Source organism: Strix aluco, chromosome 6 (genome assembly GCF_031877795.1).
Source record: "Strix aluco isolate bStrAlu1 chromosome 6, bStrAlu1.hap1, whole genome shotgun sequence".
Taxonomy (NCBI): domain Eukaryota; kingdom Metazoa; phylum Chordata; class Aves; order Strigiformes; family Strigidae; genus Strix; species Strix aluco.
This window is the reverse complement of record NC_133936.1, coordinates 19,008,356-19,026,803: the sequence shown is the minus strand read 5'-3', so window position 1 is coordinate 19,026,803 and position 18,448 is coordinate 19,008,356. Positions and strand designations below refer to the sequence as shown.

The 18,448-nt window shown below is 43.6% G+C and overlaps 1 protein-coding gene across 1 annotated transcript in view; it reads right to left on the bottom strand.

The window, feature by feature from the left end:
- The window catches only part of LOC141925211 (unconventional myosin-X-like), a 97,508-nt gene that overhangs the window by 47,095 nt on the left and 31,965 nt on the right, over nt 1-18,448 (bottom strand). The window contains exons 8-17 of the mRNA XM_074828949.1: nt 18,006-18,090; nt 16,257-16,360; nt 14,753-14,882; nt 13,775-13,893; nt 9,877-10,023; nt 9,056-9,156; nt 6,785-6,851; nt 6,235-6,327; nt 2,488-2,556; nt 1,566-1,648 (exon numbers count right to left, since the gene is read on the bottom strand). Of these exons, the coding sequence (XP_074685050.1) occupies nt 1,566-1,648; nt 2,488-2,556; nt 6,235-6,327; nt 6,785-6,851; nt 9,056-9,156; nt 9,877-10,023; nt 13,775-13,893; nt 14,753-14,882; nt 16,257-16,360; nt 18,006-18,090 (998 nt within the window). The remainder of the gene's footprint in view (nt 1-1,565; nt 1,649-2,487; nt 2,557-6,234; nt 6,328-6,784; nt 6,852-9,055; nt 9,157-9,876; nt 10,024-13,774; nt 13,894-14,752; nt 14,883-16,256; nt 16,361-18,005; nt 18,091-18,448) is intronic.

The window sequence follows — 18,448 nt, the reverse complement described above, 5'->3', positions numbered from 1 at the left end:
TGGCTGGAGAGCTGCCAGTCAGAGAGGGACCTGGGGGTGTTGATTGACAGCCGGCTGAACATGAGCCAGCAGTGTGCCCAGGTGGCCAAGAAGGCCAATGGCATCCTGGCCTGTATCAGAAATAGCGTGGCCAGCAGGGACAGGGAAGTGATCTTACCCCTGTACTCGGTACTGGTGAGGCCGCACCTCGATTACTGTGTTCAGTTTTGGGCCCCTCACTACAAAAAGGACATTGAATTACTTGAGTGTGTCCAGAGAAGGGCAATGAAGCTGGTGAAGGGTCTGGAGCACATGTTGTACAAGGAGCGGCTGAGGGAACTGGGGTTGTTTAGTCTGGAGAAGACAAGGCTGAGGGGAGACCTCATCGCCCTCTACAGCTGTCTGAAAGGAGGTTGCAGAGAGCTGGGGATGAGCCTCTTTAACCAAGTAACAAGCGACAGACAAGAGGGAATGGCCTCAAGTTGTGCCAGGGAAGGTTTAGACTAGATGTCAGGAAGTATTTCTTTACAGAACGGGTAGTTAGGCGTTGGAATGGGCTGCCCAGGAAGGTGGTGGAGTCCCCATCCCTGGATGTGTTTAAGAGTAGGGTTGACATAGCGCTGAGAGATACGGTGTAGATGGGAACTGGCAGTGTTAGGTTAATGGTTGGACTAGACGATCTTCAAGGTCTTTTCCAACCTAGCTGATTCTGTGATTCTGTAATGATGACCACAATTCTGGCTTTAAGCCCTGTGTAAAAAGTTCCCCAGATGCCACTGTCCAAGTAAGGCAGCTATGAGCAGCTCATACTCTCAGCTCCCTCAGGTTGACTCAGGGCTGCTCACAGTGAAGACTCCGCAGCAGGCTTCAGAGAAGATGCAGTTCGGAAACAGTGTCATCATGCTGGAGCCCAAAGGTTCCATATGGACTGTGTTAAGAGGCATGTAGTAGAGTTGCTACTCAAAACTTCTAGGGTCCACCATATTATTAAATGCCTCTCTCCTTCTACTAGGCCCCACCTCTGTCTTCCAGACCTTGCTCAAGGTCAAAGTCAGCTCATTTCTCTAGGGTCATGTTGCAGCACTGGGGTATAATATTAGGGGCCATGTCCAGTCCCACAGCAAGGGCTCAGTCTGGCTCAGGATAAGGACGGAAGCTCTCCACTAACAAGCAGCCTGGAAAACAAGCAGCCTCTGTACAAAGACTGGCATTTGACAGCATGGTAAAGAGCCTTGATGCATTCAGGGGCAAATTTGCCATTGTTGGAACAGGGAGGTAAGAGGAAGAGGAGGAAGGGGAGAAGAGAGGAGGGAGAAAACCAGCATTGACTGGAGGGATTTGTGTCATGCTTTTATAGCTCTTTTCAAAACTGGGACAACAAGAGTACTGATTAAATCTGTGCCTCATCTGACTTCTCCAGCTCTCCTTTCTTGTGCCAAGACACTTAAGAACAAAGAGAAGAATGATAAAGAATTATGCCTGATGCTCAGACAAAAGCAACCGCTTTCCTTGGTCTGTTATTACATGAACGTGGCTTAGTCCAACCCAACAGATGTGGCCTACTCACAAGCATAAGGGAGGCATACCTGCTGTCTTTCAGCATGTTTAAAATGTCATCTCGAAAGGTGTCTCTGTTCTTCTCCAGAAAGCCTCTCACATCATATAGCACCTGCAATGCAGACAGAGCCACTAGAACAGTGCCATATAAATCATTAAGCACTTCTACATTAACATGCCAATATACAAGACCTCCAGCAGAGCTACACAGGAACGCTGCAGGCATGTGCCAAGATCTGAATTTTTGGGGTCAAAGAGCTCCAGAGCTCTGCAGTTACCGGCAAGAAAGTGGCTTTTAGCCATCAATTTAAAAAAACCACAAAAACTCCTCAAAAACAGGAGCCAAGTGAAACAGCTGCAGAGATCTGCCTGGGGTGTGTGTGTGGGGAAATCCTCCGCAAGGTGTGAGGTACACCATTCACTTCAGGATATACTAACTATACCACCCAGTACCCTGACCTCCCAGCCACTAGTGCTCAGCAGATATGATTCTAGGACAAGATTAGCCCTTTCTGTAGCGTGCAGGTGCCCTCCTTTGACACATCTCCATCTGCTCCATATCTCTCCACAACAAAACGCAGCAGTTAACCTTGAAGGCTTGAACTCCTTTTCCTTTTTGTAACAGGCATTTAGCATTTTCTCCTTCCTGAAAGTCAAATTTTTCCTTGTGACATTTACTATGGGTCTTGTTGGTTTGTGAATGTCCAAGAAAAGACAACATGAATAACAGAAGTAAGGAGGAGTTTATCCCCCAAACCAAAAGTTACTTGAGAAACTCAAACAAATGTCCAAGCTGGAGAATATAGTACTGGAGAATGACACGCTATTTTAAGCCCATCACACTCCCACTGTGCAGAAGAACATAGCTCTGAGAGATATTCTTGATTTTGGAATCTAAAATCCAGGACCTCAAGCCCAAGATACACCAAGCATCTCACCATGAACACCTACCTCCCCAGCATAATGTCTTATGCCAAACTGATGGTCTGTTACCCGAGGCTTCACATAGTAGTGGTTGCTCTGAAATGAAAGAAAAAGAGATATAAGAAAAGAAATTCTTATAATGCCAGTGTAAGAATAAATAGGCTCAGTCAGAAACTCTGCCATGACTATGACAAGGCTGGGATGGGCAAGAACCTGAGCTGTTGCAGAGCCTGGCCACATCTGCTGCAGCTATCTGCAGCTACATTACAAATATATTCCAATAAGATGGAAAAATCCAGCCCCTTCAAGGCATTCCTCATATGAGCAAGGGCTTGCAGAATCAAGGCTGGGCAGGCATGCCATGGATGAAATGTTAATTCTTTCGTGTCTGACACCTGAGGAGACTGGGCTCCACACAAACCATGTGGTGCAGGACACAGGATCAGGATGCAGGGAAGATGGCAGCTTTGCAGAACACCTACACATCTTTTCTTTGTCAAAGGAAATATAACAACCTCCTGTCTTCCTCTGTATCTCATCTTTCTTTGCTCCTCTCTTCCCTTTTTTCAATATTCATTTTTCCATTCTCTTACTAGCTGTTCTACTCTCTCATTTTTCCCCTCCTTTCTTTGTTCTGTAAAAACTGTTAACTACGTAAGAACACCACGCTGCTTGAGACCAACAGTCCATCCAGCTGAGTATTCTGCCTCAAGCAGTGGCTATGTAGGGTGGAATAAGAACAAGGCAAGTAAATGATACTTTCATCCTAATACTCTCTCAAACTCCAGTTATCTTCATAAGGTCTTCCTAACTAGTAACCCCAAGTGGATTTGTCTTTGAAATACATATCCATTCCACACCTGAACCCATGCAGACTTCTTTCATCCAGAGTGTTCTTTTGCAGGAGGCTCTCAACCAACCGCACAGGGAACTACAGCTGGTTGGTTTTAAGCCTTGCTCCCATTAGTGCCATTTGTCTTCTATGGTCCATGTGTGACTTTTAAACCCATCACATCCTCCCTAAATCATCTTTTCTCCACATTGCAGTGTCCCTTCAACATAGTTTTCCTTAACACTGAAGCTGTCCCAGACCTGTTGTTTACCAGATCTGATATAACCCCTTCTTGAGTGGAGGGGCCCAGTGGTGTACACTGTTCAAGGTGCAGGTGATCCATGGATTATACAGTACCATAACAATGTTTTCTGCTTTTATTCTGTTTCTTTCCTAGGAATTTCTAATACTTGATCTGGGCTCTTTATTACTACCGAGCACTGTGCTGATGTTTCCCTGGAACTATCCATCACAGCCCTTGTCTGGGTCTTGTTCCTGAAGAGCAGCAATCAGCTCAGGGCCCATCATTTCAAATGTGAAACTGGGACTATTTTCCTTCAGGCACACCATTTAACATTTATCTACACTGCTTTTTATCTTCATTTTATAACCTAGTCAGTCTTATAAGGCCCCTCTCAGTCCAGCCTTGCTCCATGAATCATCAGAAAACTGCCACCTCAGTGCTCGTATGAGACAGAGTCTTACAGGCCTCCCTCCGTTGAGGTAACTGACCACTTACATTCTGTGAATTTACCCAATAGTAAAGATTACAGGCCTATAATTTCCTAGAATACCCTCTAAAAATTAAAATAATTTCCCACCTTTTCAGATACAAGTACTAAGAAAATTTTAAGATGTTGCACAATACTATTACTAATTCAGCTCTTTCAAGTTCTCTTAGCAGTGTTGCGTGGATGGCTTCTGACCCTGATAATTTGTTAGTGCTGTTGAAAACTTTTTCATTGCCTTTTTTCCTTTTCGTATTGACCCCATTTCTTTGCTGTTCCCTTTCTCCAATACAGTCATCTTTTTCCAGCCACAAATTTCCTTCTCCTCCACTCCAAACATGGCTGCTACTGACTCTCTCATGTGGATTGGCACCTTCCTCTCCTTTCCTTTCTACCAATCCCTTATATTTCATCCATGCCTACAACACTTCTGGTTCCTTCTTCCATCTCCCCTATTGCTCCTCTCCCCAGTTGTATCAGAGGTCATATTCTCTTAAATCCCAGCTCTATGCTTTTCCTCCTTAAGCCTACTGCAATCCACAGAAAACACAGAGAAGAGGGCTTGTTCTCTTAGAATGTCCTTCAGGCTTTCCAGCAATGCTGGCTGGATGCCTTCCAGTGCTCTTCCAGCCAGCACTAGAGACTTTAACTAATACAAAAAACACTTTCGCCTTCAAAAAATGCAAACCCTAGAGCACTATCTATTTCATCATTCCTCCCTGCATTTCAGCTCCTCAGCCTCTTCCATCTCTCATAAGCTCCCTAGGGTTCCACGTTAACTGCTATCCCCTCAAAGCAGACAGAGGTGACACTATGAACAGCTTAATGAAAAGGCTACTCAATGCACAGAAATCACCAAAAATAGCAACCAAAATGTTGTGGGACATAAGGAAATGCAAAATAATACTGACAATCTCATGCTGCTTTACAATAAACCACAGGTACCTTCTTACCAAGGGAACTGCATTCTGGTCTGATTATTTATCTCAGAAAAGAATAGAGAAAAGATGTAGAGGAATTCAGAGACAAACATCAGAAAGAAAGAGGAATTTCACCATTTGGAGACAAACTGAAGAGGTTGGGACAGTTCAGAAAGAAAATTCAAAAGAAGTAATGTGTTAAAAATATTCGTAAGTTCTATATTAAAAGTTAACAAAATACCAACAACAATAGAAGAGGTAAAACAGGCATTCTCATATACCTTGATCTGTAATACAAGGAAAAGCCGCAGTGAACTAAATTGAAGGCATCAATTTAAGCCTAAAGAAAGGAAATATTTCCACAAAACTACATGCAAGTAGCCAACTAGAAGTCATTGCTATTGTGTCCAATTTCTAGTCATGAGTATTACTAGCAGGGTTAGATGCAAATATGAAAAATGAGAATATCTGCATCTATGCCAATTTAAAAAAAAAAAGTCAGATAAAGGATACACATTTGTATGTTTTCAGGCTTGGATGAAGCCTGAATTAGAGGACTAAGAAATATTAGCTGACAATGTTCTTACTAAAGTAGTAAATTATACCATCAGTCCCTGCTACAGGGTTTAATTTGCTTTGTTTTCAGTCTATTTACTATTAAGAAGAACAGAATGTTGGCTGTGCCAGAGACAGGGTAAGAGATTGCTACAGTGATCTCACTGTGGTTTTTGTGTCTGCAGGATAACTTTCTGACCTGCATGAAAAAGCCCTTCTACTCCTGTGTTCAGCATACAAGAAAGAGGAGGAAAAATTTAATTAATTAGGAACAATAAGAGAGCTTTCATTAAAAGTCATGAGGCAAAAGCTGTCCCCATCCCCAGGAGACAGAGATTTGACATGCTCTGGAGCCAGACTCCTGTGAGTCAGCTGGCAGGAGAAACCCATGCATGCTGTGCAGCCGCATCCTGTGCCTGGGGTGCTGCCTCGTGTCCCGTCGCAGACCAGCAGAATCTGACCTCCATCCCATGCTACAAATTCAAATCTCCTCTACCCACAGCCTGCAGAATGCACACTCTGTCTCTCTGTGTGCACAAGAGACCATTTTCAGGTTTCTTCACATATTACTTTTGTTCAGTCCAGCCTTACTAAACACTCACAGGTTTGGGCCTAAAGCATTTTAAATTTCCTGCACAAAGCACATATTTTACATCAACAAAGCCTTCACTTTTGGTTTTGAAATGCTAATGGGACTAACATACTGATCATTTGCCTGCCAGGTTATTTTCTTACTTACCATATGCTGGCTGTGAAGTTTTTCCAGAAGGGTGTTGTCTGTGCCTTTGGGGAATCGACTCTCTTCATTCACCAAAGCCAGTAGACCCAGTTTCTACAGCCAAACAAGAGACGGGCTTTTACAGTCAGCAAAAGCTCTAACTACACAGCACCAAGAACTGGAGATCTGCACTGGAGCACACTGAACAATAACCTCTGAGTTATACCCCGCAAAGCTTGAGATGAAAGCAGAGTTCTGGCCAGTCAATGCATTCAGCAAGCAGAATATAAATTGAGATTATTTATAGAAAATTCACATTAAGGTTTTACTTAAACACTGCTCCTTATCTACAACTATGACACCCTCCCTAAGCTTACTCTCAACAATGAGCAGAGATCTGCTTTCCTGAGCTAGGACTATGGCTATAACAGCTCATACTTTTGCCAGGTCACGATGGGAAGAGAATCTAAGCAACTACCTGTTTTTAAAACCAGAAAATCCCAGGGAAGGTCTCAAGACAATCAGAAGGACCCACTGTGATCCCTGGAAACTGTCACAGATAAGTGCTTACCTTCTCGATAAGGTCCAGGCACTCTGCATTATCCATCCAGTCAATGGCTTCCCAGTTTATCCCTTCCCTGACAGTCAAGAACAAACAGAACAAATATGTGAAATGCAAGATCCAGTGCCCTGAGGAATAGGAGAACAGAAGTAGCTGAGCATGGCAGCTGCCCCAGGACTCAAGATGATTTGCAGGAATTAGGCTTTGCCATGGCTGAGGAAAAAGAATAGGACACACAATGCACTGGTAACACAAGGAGATGGAAGTAGGAGACAGCCCTTCTTATCCATATCAGTGATTTGGACTGATGCTCATCTTGTAGTCACTGAGCAATTTCCACACCAAGCACTAAGAAATTGTAGTTGCTCTCAGTTGCGCTTTCAGGAGTCATGACCATCAGCCCAAGTGGTGATGATGATGGAGTTTGCTACACAGCTTCAAGAGTCAACTGCCTGACCCACCAATCTGGAAAGCAGGCTTGAAGCACATCTGCCAGAAGACTGAACCACAATTCATAGGTCCACCAGAAGAAGAGACAGAAGCAACTTTTCAGGGAGAGTTATGAAGGATGACACAGATAAGCTTTGGCCTGACATGCAGGGGACCTACAGGGTGTCCCTGAATCTTTCAGAATGGGAGCTGATGTAGGTACAGCAGTGCGATAAGCATGCCTTGAAAATCATCCATGAAATTCTGTAAATCTGTGCTGAACATGTTTTTCTCCCTCTTACCACCTTCTTACACTTCCATAATACAGGCTGTTTCTGTTTTCAGAATCCAGAGAAGCCTGGGAATAACTTTTGCTCAGGAATCTAAGGAAGACTACAGGCTATGTGTGAAGCTACTTGCTGACATTCTGATACAAACAACTTTCAGGTGAAGGCTAGCATTTTGAAGATAGTGAAGGTGTTGTATATAAACCCTTCAGCCTAGGCTTCATACTTTCAGCTTCAAAGCATTCAGAAACCTGTGGGCAACAGCTGGAAACAATGAACTGGAATAATTTCTGAAGCATGGAAAGAACTATCTATCCCCCACAGCGGGATATCTTATCCACTTAATGACAAGAAATACTATTTCACAGTGTTTCAGATTTTTGCAACAATGGCTGTCAGAGAGGCCATATATTTTTACAAAAAGACCTCTTGGATTCCTCCTAAGAGCAAGAAGACCTTCCAGAATTGAAGGGAGTGGCATTTTCTGAAACAAATCAAATCACAAATGAATCAAGTTGTCTCTAGTGCCACAGACCCCTGGCCTAATCGAATGATGAAATACACGGAGCTACTTACTAAACCTAAGGAAGCAGAGCTGGTAGATTCACTTTGAGCACATCCCCCTAGAATAACTTGATGAGTAGTCAATAATAAGATTCTCTTATTCTTTCCAAAGTTCAGCCACAGAACTTAAACTCCTATGTAACCATCAGGAAAAAGTCTTTTGTCATGATGATACCATTCTTAACACAAGCTTCCTGCAATGGTGAAATTGGCCTGAGAAGCGAGTGCGTAAATAGCCTTGCAGTTTTGTAATCTTCAGAATTTCATGAATCGCCTATTCAACTGTCTCCCTTTACAAGGCTGCTCTCATTTGCCCTCACTGACCCTATTCAATTGCTTCATTCACAAACATAAAGGCTTCTGTTTCAGAGCAAGAACTGAAGTATTTGTCTAGCAGCCTTCTCTAGAAGCAGAAATACTCTAGAGCATCCCAGGTACTTCACAAAACACAATCCAATATGAAGCCCACAGAAGAGAAACAGCTGTGCAGAAGGTCCCGTGCTCTCTAAGCTCAGGAAACAGCCTGATTTAAATCTTGCTAAGGAAAAGAGCCCTTTTCACAGCATAGGAATCTCTAGAACAGAAAGAGCTGTTGGATATCTAACCATCTATCTTTAGGGACTTTCCTTCTGCACACCAAGATTCCATCTGCATAACACCACCACTACCTTAGGTAAACGATTACTGAAGTCAGTAATAAGGCCAGTGAACACGTGTTCTGATGGGTTAAAGCCCAAGATCTTCCCATTCAGCTGAGATAGAAGGGAATCTGGACTTTCTAAATACTACAAAGGAGAGAGCTTTTGCTTGGAGACAAGTGACCTATGCTGGCAAAGCACATGGACAGTGCTTACAGAGACACATCTACAGTCAAAGTTGCACTAAGGTCCAGCTGCCTCTTCTGCCATAGCAGTAGGGACTGGACAGCAGAAAGGAGGAATGATGCCCTCCATTCTACCACCCATGAAAGCAATAGGGCTCCCCTCCCTCTGTTTGTCACCTGTTGTACTCCAGCTGCTCCAAGGAGAAGATGTGTTTGTTGAAATATTCCTGGAGTTTCTCATTTGCATAGTTAATGTTAAACTGCTCAAAACGATTCACCTGTAAGAAGAAACAAAAATTGTAAAACTTAACATTCTTGTCCCTGGGCTCTAAAGGAATCTATAACAGTAATGGGGAAGATGACAGGGCTGGAATGAAGCCAAGAGAGCACAGAGGCAAGGGGTGTTAGATGGACCTGAGGAGGACAGTATGGGAAGGTCCACTAGGAGAACAGCTTTTGTAGCTCATGCAAGGTTAATTCAGTAGGCCTAAATGGTAGTAAAGGATGCTAAAGACAATCACATTTCTCTTCTTCTTAGGAAGAAAGAAATATAATCCCTAAGTGTTAGGTCACTGGGCTTTCTCTGATATATCTGAGCAGTCACTATATGGCTGTTCAACATACATCTCTCATCAGCTGCAGTCAGAAGCATTACACACAGGATTCTTAACACAAGGCAAACCAGATGTAAACAAACAATGTGCACATAGAAGTTGGACATTTAATTCGTATACAAGTCAAAAATTCAGTATTACCTATCACAGCACATCTACTTATGGTCTGTGTCACAAACCAGACCTTGAACATCAGCCTACATGAATACAGGTGGCAGAAATGGGCAGCTAAATATATCTTGATGCTTTCGGGGGAAGTGACAGTGGAGAAATTCCAGAATGCCCTATGCTAACCTAAACAGGATACAAACCAACCAAAATTCTTTCCTATATGCACCAACATCTCCAAAACCAACCCACTCTGCAAAAAGACAAAATCCTGACCTGAAAGTTCTCGAAGCCAAAAATATCCAGGATGCCCACAGACTTAAAGTTTTCCTTGCCTTTGATCTTCGTATTAATCTTGCTAATGAGCCATGAAAAACACTGAGAATAGAGCGCCATAGAGAGGGAGTCTCTGGAGTCAGCTGCCTGTAAATACAGAGAGAAAAAGTCAGTCACAAGGAGAAGAGGCACAAGGGGCACCATAAATCTCTATGGGACTTCAGGTTCCTCCACTCCTCTTCAGATGTCTCAGCCTCTGTACTGGTTGTGTATGGTGCAGTATTTATACGTGCAGTCAATATTCAAGTTTGCAAATAGCCCAGCCACACACAGATATACCATGAGTATATACCTTTGAGTAACTGGACTTGAGAGGTTGAAGTAAGTAGCAAAATCACTGACATCTTTTGAAACAAGTGCTGGGGCAGGGAAGGTGGCAAAATACCTCATTACTATGCCCGCAACAGTCATTTGTATCACCTGAGCCAAAATTTGCAGTGACAGGCAAGGTATCTCAGTTTAGTACTCCTAGTGGAGCTGTCAAATGGGTGTCCACTCAGTTTTTCAAAAACTGGTAGGACAGGATTTAATAGAGTATTCTGTCACCAAGTTACCCTCAAAATCTCCCCTCCAAAACTTTCCTGCAAACAGCATTATCTTACTGGAAGCCAGGTAGGCTGACCAACAGCCAGGACACATGACACAGAAGAGCATGGGTTGAGAGACCTTTCTGGAGCTGACCCAACATCCCATGCAGTGACCACAACCAAGTGTCATAGGTGGAAAAAATAAATTGTGATCACTAACAGGTAGTTAATTGGGTGTAAGTAAGTGTGTGGATGAATGTCTGAAATCGAACTTTTGAAATCTCAAGTGAAAGCATGCTACTCGATAGCTGTAACAGGAATGGGCTGGTTGTAAATTTTGATAAAACTTGGACTAAACAAAAGTGGCACACCCAAAATCCTCCAATTAATAAAGAGACATGAGTCAGAACCACGAATTAAGAGGCTGATCGCACGCTGTCCTTCTGCACATACACTATTTAGACTGGGAAACCAAGGCTTAGAGTTCTGGAAAGAAGAAGAGGCCTAAAATAAAAGTTCCCCAAAAGAAGACATGATCCCAGAGAGTAGAAAAAGGGGCCAGAAAAGAAGACAGCAAAGATCTTGACTGGAAGAAAGACGCTGGAAGTGGGGAAAGATCCTGGAGATGAGAGACATGTGGAGACAAGTGTCAGGGTATGCCCAAGGACCTCAGCTGGTAGTTCCCAAGACTGGTAACTGCAAGAAGGTATACAACATGAACCAACACAACTTTCGGCCTGACCCTCCTGGACAAGCAGCAATCTCCCAACTGGGAAAAGAAGTTGACATCTAATGAACGTAATGCTGAGGGATGAGTGAGCAAGTATATGAAATAATCAAGTAGGGTAAAACCTATAATCTTGTCATTTTATAAATAAACTGCAGTATCTGGATCAATTACAGGTTGTTTGTCTTAGCCGTGACACCAGGGTAATTCCTACAGTAGGCCTGACCAGCAATGACAGAGATCTTCTAAATGTATCCTCATCCTCTTCAATTTTGCAAGCCTGAATAACATGACCTCTCCTGTTGTGCTTTGCTAATGGCACAGGCCAACTGCTTCTGAATACTCTCAGCCCCTCTCAGCAAGCTCCTGAGGCCCAGCCTGCAAGATCTTTCTTTTCACCCAATATCACTATTATTTTCCTCCTTTCTGTTCCTGGGTAGTATCCCCTCTCCAGCAGCCCAAGGCTGAGGACACACAGCAACCTCCCTTTTCCACAGATCAGAACATTTCAAAGCATGGGCACACGTGCCTTCTCTGGGTACTCCTCCTCTCCATCAGATGATCTGTCTTATTAGTTGGGACTGAGAATGCCCTCAAGGCCATGCCTCTGTAATGTCTCTGGCTACACAGTAAGTTAGACTCATTTTCCAGGAACAGGACCTCCCCATCCCGCTGTAAGCAAAGCTGTTTTCCCCACAATATGGCTCAAATGAGATTCTCAAAGGCTCCTTTCATCCTCCCAGCTTTGCCCGCCTTCATGCCAGTTCATCCATTCAGCCCACTGAAATGTCAAAGCTCAGATGGGTAATGAGCCCATTACACAATGAGAAATCCCTTGCAGGGATCCCCCGCAGCAAGAAGTGGGATAGGTGGGCACAGTACATGAGGGCTTAAGCTGGAACAAGTCTTTACAGGCCCAGTGTTCAGTGCAACAGGCTCACCTAGTGAAGACAGCTAAGTAGTACCATCCACTTGTTATAAGAATTTTCTTGCAGTCTTAGTACTTCACTGGGCTGCAAGAAGTACATGTGGGATCCAACATGCACAAATGTCAGGAATTGCTATACTATCAGAGAAAGCTCTGTTCAGGGAGACTCTTGTAAATCCTACAACTGCGTACTTGCGTACAATTGTTCTGGACTGCATGGAGTGTCTCTGGTGTTATTTGTTATCCATCCTTATGCACTGATATAGAAAGACGTGGCTTATTTAGCATGGACAGCTGACAAGAGAAACTGTGGCACTGAGGATATCTATCACAGACTATAGGATGAAAAATAATTTTCACACTATTTCATTGCAAAGAAAGGTCACAGACTATGAAAAGATACCATTTCTTAAAGGCAAAGCTTAGCTTGTGATATATTAGCAGGTGTGTTCACAGTAAGAAAAGAAGTGACTACTCGGCTGCAATGACCGCTGCTGAGACTTCAGCTTGAATACGGTGTCCAGTTAGAGACACTCCACTTCTTGAAAGATGTGGGAAAACAGAGAAAGAAGAAGAGATTTAGAAAATTACTTACAAGGAAACATTGAAGGAACTGGATTGTTTAGCTTAGAAAAGAGAACACCACGTGAAAAACTTCACAGAAGCAGAAGCTTATAAGGTGGGCAGCTGGGATGTCAATGGTAATCTAAATATGAGGAAAATCTTTTCAGCTCCAGATTCCACTGCAGCTACAGCAGGATACTTAAGGAGGCTGTGAAATTCCTTCCATGGGAAATCCGAAGGAAAGTTAGACAGACATCCGTCAGAGGGAGCCTAGTAACTCTGGTTTCTCTGCCAACATAGGGGTTGGATTGATAACCTTCTGCAGTCCATGCCAGCACAAGATTTCCATTATAGACGTTCATTTTACTATAACATAATGCTTCTTCCATCCTAGTAATATTATTCCTTGTTTCCCAGTGTCTTGCATTTTATTACTAACAGATTTTCTACAGTTATCTGTTCATTGACCTAAAACACCAAGAGTGCCCTCAAGTGATCAGCAACACCACAAATCAAAGTTAGTAAGCACAACACTGTAATGAAACACATAGAAATGTAAGAGATAAGCAGGATGGGCTCCAGCACACAGTACAGGTTCAGCAGATGAAAACTACCTATCAGTTTATTTGGTCCTCCTTTGCAGTTGTATGGATACACAAAGAAGCTACTGTGGGGTAACAACCTACCATCTGCTGGATGTTTTGTGGTAACTTTGTGCAAGCTTTTATCTTCCAGTAAATGCAGCGTTAACTTGGGAGTTCTGCAAGGTAAAAGCATGCATACATGCAATTACCACAAAGCATCTGATGTACCTTCCGCATGACACAAGCATGACCAATTCCTGGTGAGTGAAGGTGACTTAAAACCAGCATTGTGCATTGCCATTTGCAAGTGAACTCCCCCGTAAAGCCTAAAAAGCAGAGTCAACATGGGGATCTGAACTACCAACGAGGGCGAAATACTTGAGGACACAGCTGAGCACCTAGGGGGTGTAACAGGAAACCCTAAACTTGAATGGATGATACAAGAGGGAGACAGAGGGCCTGGAAATGTAGAAGTGGCAGAAGCAGTAGTATACACTAGGACACTTACCTGCTCCACAGTGAGAGGGGAGCTGATCTCTTCCCCACGCAGAATCATGGACCTCTGTGTCAGTACTTCAGAAAGCTGAAAGGAGTCTAAGCCCAGGAGGTCACTGGCAATGTTCAGCACTAATAACAAAGGAGGACACACTTTTTTCTTCTGCATGGATCCCCATCACTAATGGGGGGATCCATATTCTGCAGCTCAGTGAGGAAATCCCAGGGATTCCTACAAGGCAAGTGACTAAGCCCCAGCATAAAACACACCCCCTTTACTTAATTCTCTTTGGCATACCCAAAGCTGCAAGCTCACACATCCAGTTTGAGTCAGGGTCAGCACCCGTTATGTGCCACAGACACTCCTAAGTCAGCCTTTCTGCTGACAACAGGAAGACCAGAGCACTGTGTAAAGCTCAGCACCAGCAAAATATTTATTGAATGAGAAGCTACGTTTTCCTAAAGGCACAATAGTGCAGTCTGAGCATGGGATTGCTAAACTTGGATGTCAAGGAGAGAGGCAATTAACTTAAGACTTGAAGCACTTGTAGTATATAATTATTGCTTTTGTCTGTTTAGGGATTCACTTTACCAGACCAGCTCAGATTGGATAACTGTAACAGTGCACACTAACAGATGCTTCAAAGGAAGATGTGGGAAAGTCTGTAACAGACTACTTTTATCTTAAACTCTTCCCTGTTCCTATTTCTTCCTGCTCTTTCAATGCAAAAGAGAAACTGTGAGACCGTGGACTCGGTCTGAGAGGATCCAGGAGAACAAATGGATCACAGGGCCACAGCCCAACTAAATTATACCGGTGCTCTGGAGCTATGCATCCTGTGGCAATGCTTTTGCAGGATTAAACGGCAAGGAACCTGCTTGCAAAGGCACTGCAGGTCAGCATAGCAGAGGGAGGAAGAACGATGGAGAGCTTTACTGGGGGCCTTACTGGGCTTTGCATGGTCTACTAAATTGCTGGGGTCCCACTTACCTGCTTTTGTTGTAACCTGGGCCCCACCAGCTGTCATGAATTCAACGTTTCCCAGATGAAGTGTGCCAGAAAGAAGTTTGAAGATGTCTCTGATTTCTTCAGTGCTGAAGTCCACCACCTTCATGGCAGTCTATGCAAAACCATACAGCTAATGTTGGCTATACATACAGGCACAGTACAATGCAACCACCACACTCATGCCCAGCCCATATAAGACGTAAAACAGAATTATAGTCATCATGAATCAAAGTGAAACAGGATGGCACAGCCCCTCTCTCAGTTATACATCTGTCAGTGATCTTCAATGTCTCCCATTCTCTCCTTCATTTACCCTCTCCCCATCTAAGGCAGGAGGGCATTTGCCCTGTCCTCAAGTTGGACTTTGCTGATGCCATTGCCTGTCTGTCACAGGAAGAATGTGTTTGTCTGTGCCTGTGTGAGGAAATCCTTCCCTGAACACTGGCAGTACAGGTTACAGATGTCACTGAACTGCTTCCACATTCTGCCTTTTTGTCTTCCCTGAAGGACAGATCCATATAATGTACTTAATTTACTCTGATCCATGTAACTCCCTACTCTAGCTTAGAATAGATTTATGCAGCAAGATTTAAAACCAGGCTTTCAGCGTTAACTGCTGAAAGGTTAGAAACAGGTTACCAGATGACAAGGAAGTATGGCACATTCCCTCTGTCTTAGTGCATGCACATGAGCTAGGGCTCTTGGGGCATAAATTGACTTTGAGAGGTAGGACCTAGTTTTCATGCATTCGCCCTGTCACTGGAGCCCTGCAGGGTTCTAGTTCCCTTCTTTCCTCCAGGCATCTCCTCAGCTGAAGTATAAACGCCATGTTGCCACTGAAACCTCTGCTGCACAGGAGACATTTCCTTCCCTTCAATCACACCTAAGCAGAAGCTATTGAAATCCTAAACTGACTCCTCTCACCTTGCCTATCTGGTTTCACCTACATTATTAGAGCCCTCAGGCCAATAACCACTTACCAAACAAAACGTGAATTGCATATTCATCCTGCTAAACCCATAACCTCTGGTAAAGTTACAGATGTCTATTGAAATCTGTGTGCTATTTCAGAACGCGCCATTTGCACAGGTGATACAACTTTACCAGAATATTTCTGGAGAACACTGCCTTCAGACCAAACTGTTCCCCTTCTAATAGTCAGTGTGAGGTTTCCGGCATCAGGCCATCTAAATGGCTCTCAGGAAACATTATGGGGTGGGGGGGTGCATTCATGCTCCCCAAAGTCTCCGTCATTCTAAATTATTATTCATCCTTGACTGTTTCCCAAATTTCCCCATTTCTCTACACTAAAACCACGCTTCAAGCCTTGTTTTTACCATGAACAGGTAGAGCTGAGTTTCAGACTCATCAAACACCAAATTTTGGCTTAGAGCAAATAAATTCTGCCTGTGAGATCTACACTCTGCAGCACATTTAGTCTATGAGATTGTGCCCAGAAGTTCAGGAGAGTTAGGACAGGACTCACCATGACCTTACTGAACATCTCTACGTCATTCAGGTTCTCATCACTCACACAACCAGACTGATTCAAGTAGCGATAAGTCTCTGGCTCGGAGAGGGAGAGGCTCTCTGCAACAGAGGAAAAAGAGGCAGGGAGGAGAAAGACAATTTATTTAGCAATCAGCCTTTTCATTCTATGGTCGTGGTCCCCCAAAACAGTGTGTATGTTTACCATACGGAGAGTTTATCTGAATAGATTCCATATCCCTCAAAAGCCACACCTAGACAGTGAATGCACTGGGGAAGGGGAAGAGGAGGGTGTGCGGTAGTAAAGCTTGCAGATGGTATGCAAAATGATTTAGAACAGTCAAATCCCAAGCTGCAGAGTCACAGAAGACTATTTCAGAACTGAATTGACTCAGCAAAACAAAATAAAACAGAAGATGAAATTCAATCTCACAAAGTGTACAGAAAAATCATCTGAAGTACACACATACAGTAATGACCTCTAAATTAGGCATCACCACTTGAGACAGAGTTCAGAGTCACAGCAAGCTTTCTGAAGACATCATCTTAGAGCTGAGCAGCAGTCATAAACTGAACAGTTCAGTTCCTTCAGTTCTAGAAGGAACACAGAACTAAACATAAAACCAGAATTAGGTCTTTGTACATATCAACTGTAGCACAACCACATCTTAAATACTATCTGCAGGTTTCACTCCCCATTTCAAAAAGGATACAGAAGAACTAAAAGATCTGTGAAGAAAGGAGACAAGAATGATCAAGAGCCAGAAACACATTACAGATGAGGGAAGGGAAGCAGCCTGAGACACCAGCTTGGAAAGGGAGATGGGGAAGAATAGCAGGAATCTGCTGAAGAAAATAATCTGTTTTGTATGCTTTCCCTAAGTACTTGCTGATAACCATGATCCCCACTATTTTCCTTTGTTTTAGATGGATTCTGTGAATTGACCTATGTGGCCATTCCTGCATGAACTCTCTAGAGCTGAAGCCCTACTCCTTTCCACTCTGTGTCAGGCCCAATTATTCGATTTGATCATTCTAACACACAGAACAAAGGCATAAAGAAATTCCCCAGCCCCTCAAAACCAGAGTGCAACTGTAATATGTTCCTGCCTGCCTATTTGACCTCTTCAGCAAGACCATCAATGCTCAGCAGTGCCCAGGGCAGGTACACACAAATGTTGTTAAGGTGGTGCTGCATTACACAGAGGATCCTTCTACAGCCTGCAGCTTTCTTTGTATGCTCTCTTCCAGACCCACCTCTCCCTTCCACATGTACAGAGCTATAAACCCTTTGTTTAGATACTAGAGATGTTTTGACTCTAGTCCTTCCTCTACATTGCTGGTCTTTCTAATTCTTGTCTCTCCTGTTACCCATACTGAAGGTCTGTTGTAAAAGTATGTCTGTCAGTCCAACCTTTGAACTCCTTGAACAGTTCCCATCAGCATCTGAATCAAGACTCTTCACCCTTCCTTTTCCTCTAGCCAGTTTCATTACCTCATCACTTTGCACAGACTTTTCCCTCCAGCTCAGAATGCCTGAAGTGTCTTTTCTCATATAGCATTTCTGTCATCCTCAGCCTTCTTCTCTCAATCCCCCTTTCTGTTTCCAATGAAATGGAAACCATATGGCCTTCAAGAAAAAGTTATATATCAAGTACCTGAAATATCCATGCTCCAACTGACTTACACCTGCTTCACATGCTGGACGGGAAAAAGGACAGAGCCATATCCCAGAAAATAAAATTACCTTTCTGCTCCCCACTCACACCAGCCAGCAGAGCATAAAAGATGTGGTAATTCCTCTCTCCAGGGTTCTGGTGTACCACTCTGTTCTGAAACAAAGAATACAGGAGTAGCCAGTAGAAAGAGATTGCACTTGTGGTTGCAAAGGCAAAGAGAGGACCAGGATACAGGTAAAAGTTCCAGGGCCAGCATAAGAGGGGCTTCTTCCACTTCAGTGATGGTGTTGTCTAAATAAGTGCTACATCAAGATCTTGACATGTGTGGCTGTGCAACTGAACATGTACAGACTTCCCTGAACTCACTTAGAGAGTACGTGCATGGACAAACTGAACCTTGTCAGTTCTGGCCCTGCTCCTCTGTGAGTTCCTGAGTCCAAAGTAAACTACATTGGAGCAGAGATCTCTCCATTTGGAGTTGTACCCCCATATTCCTCTCTATGGAAATGAG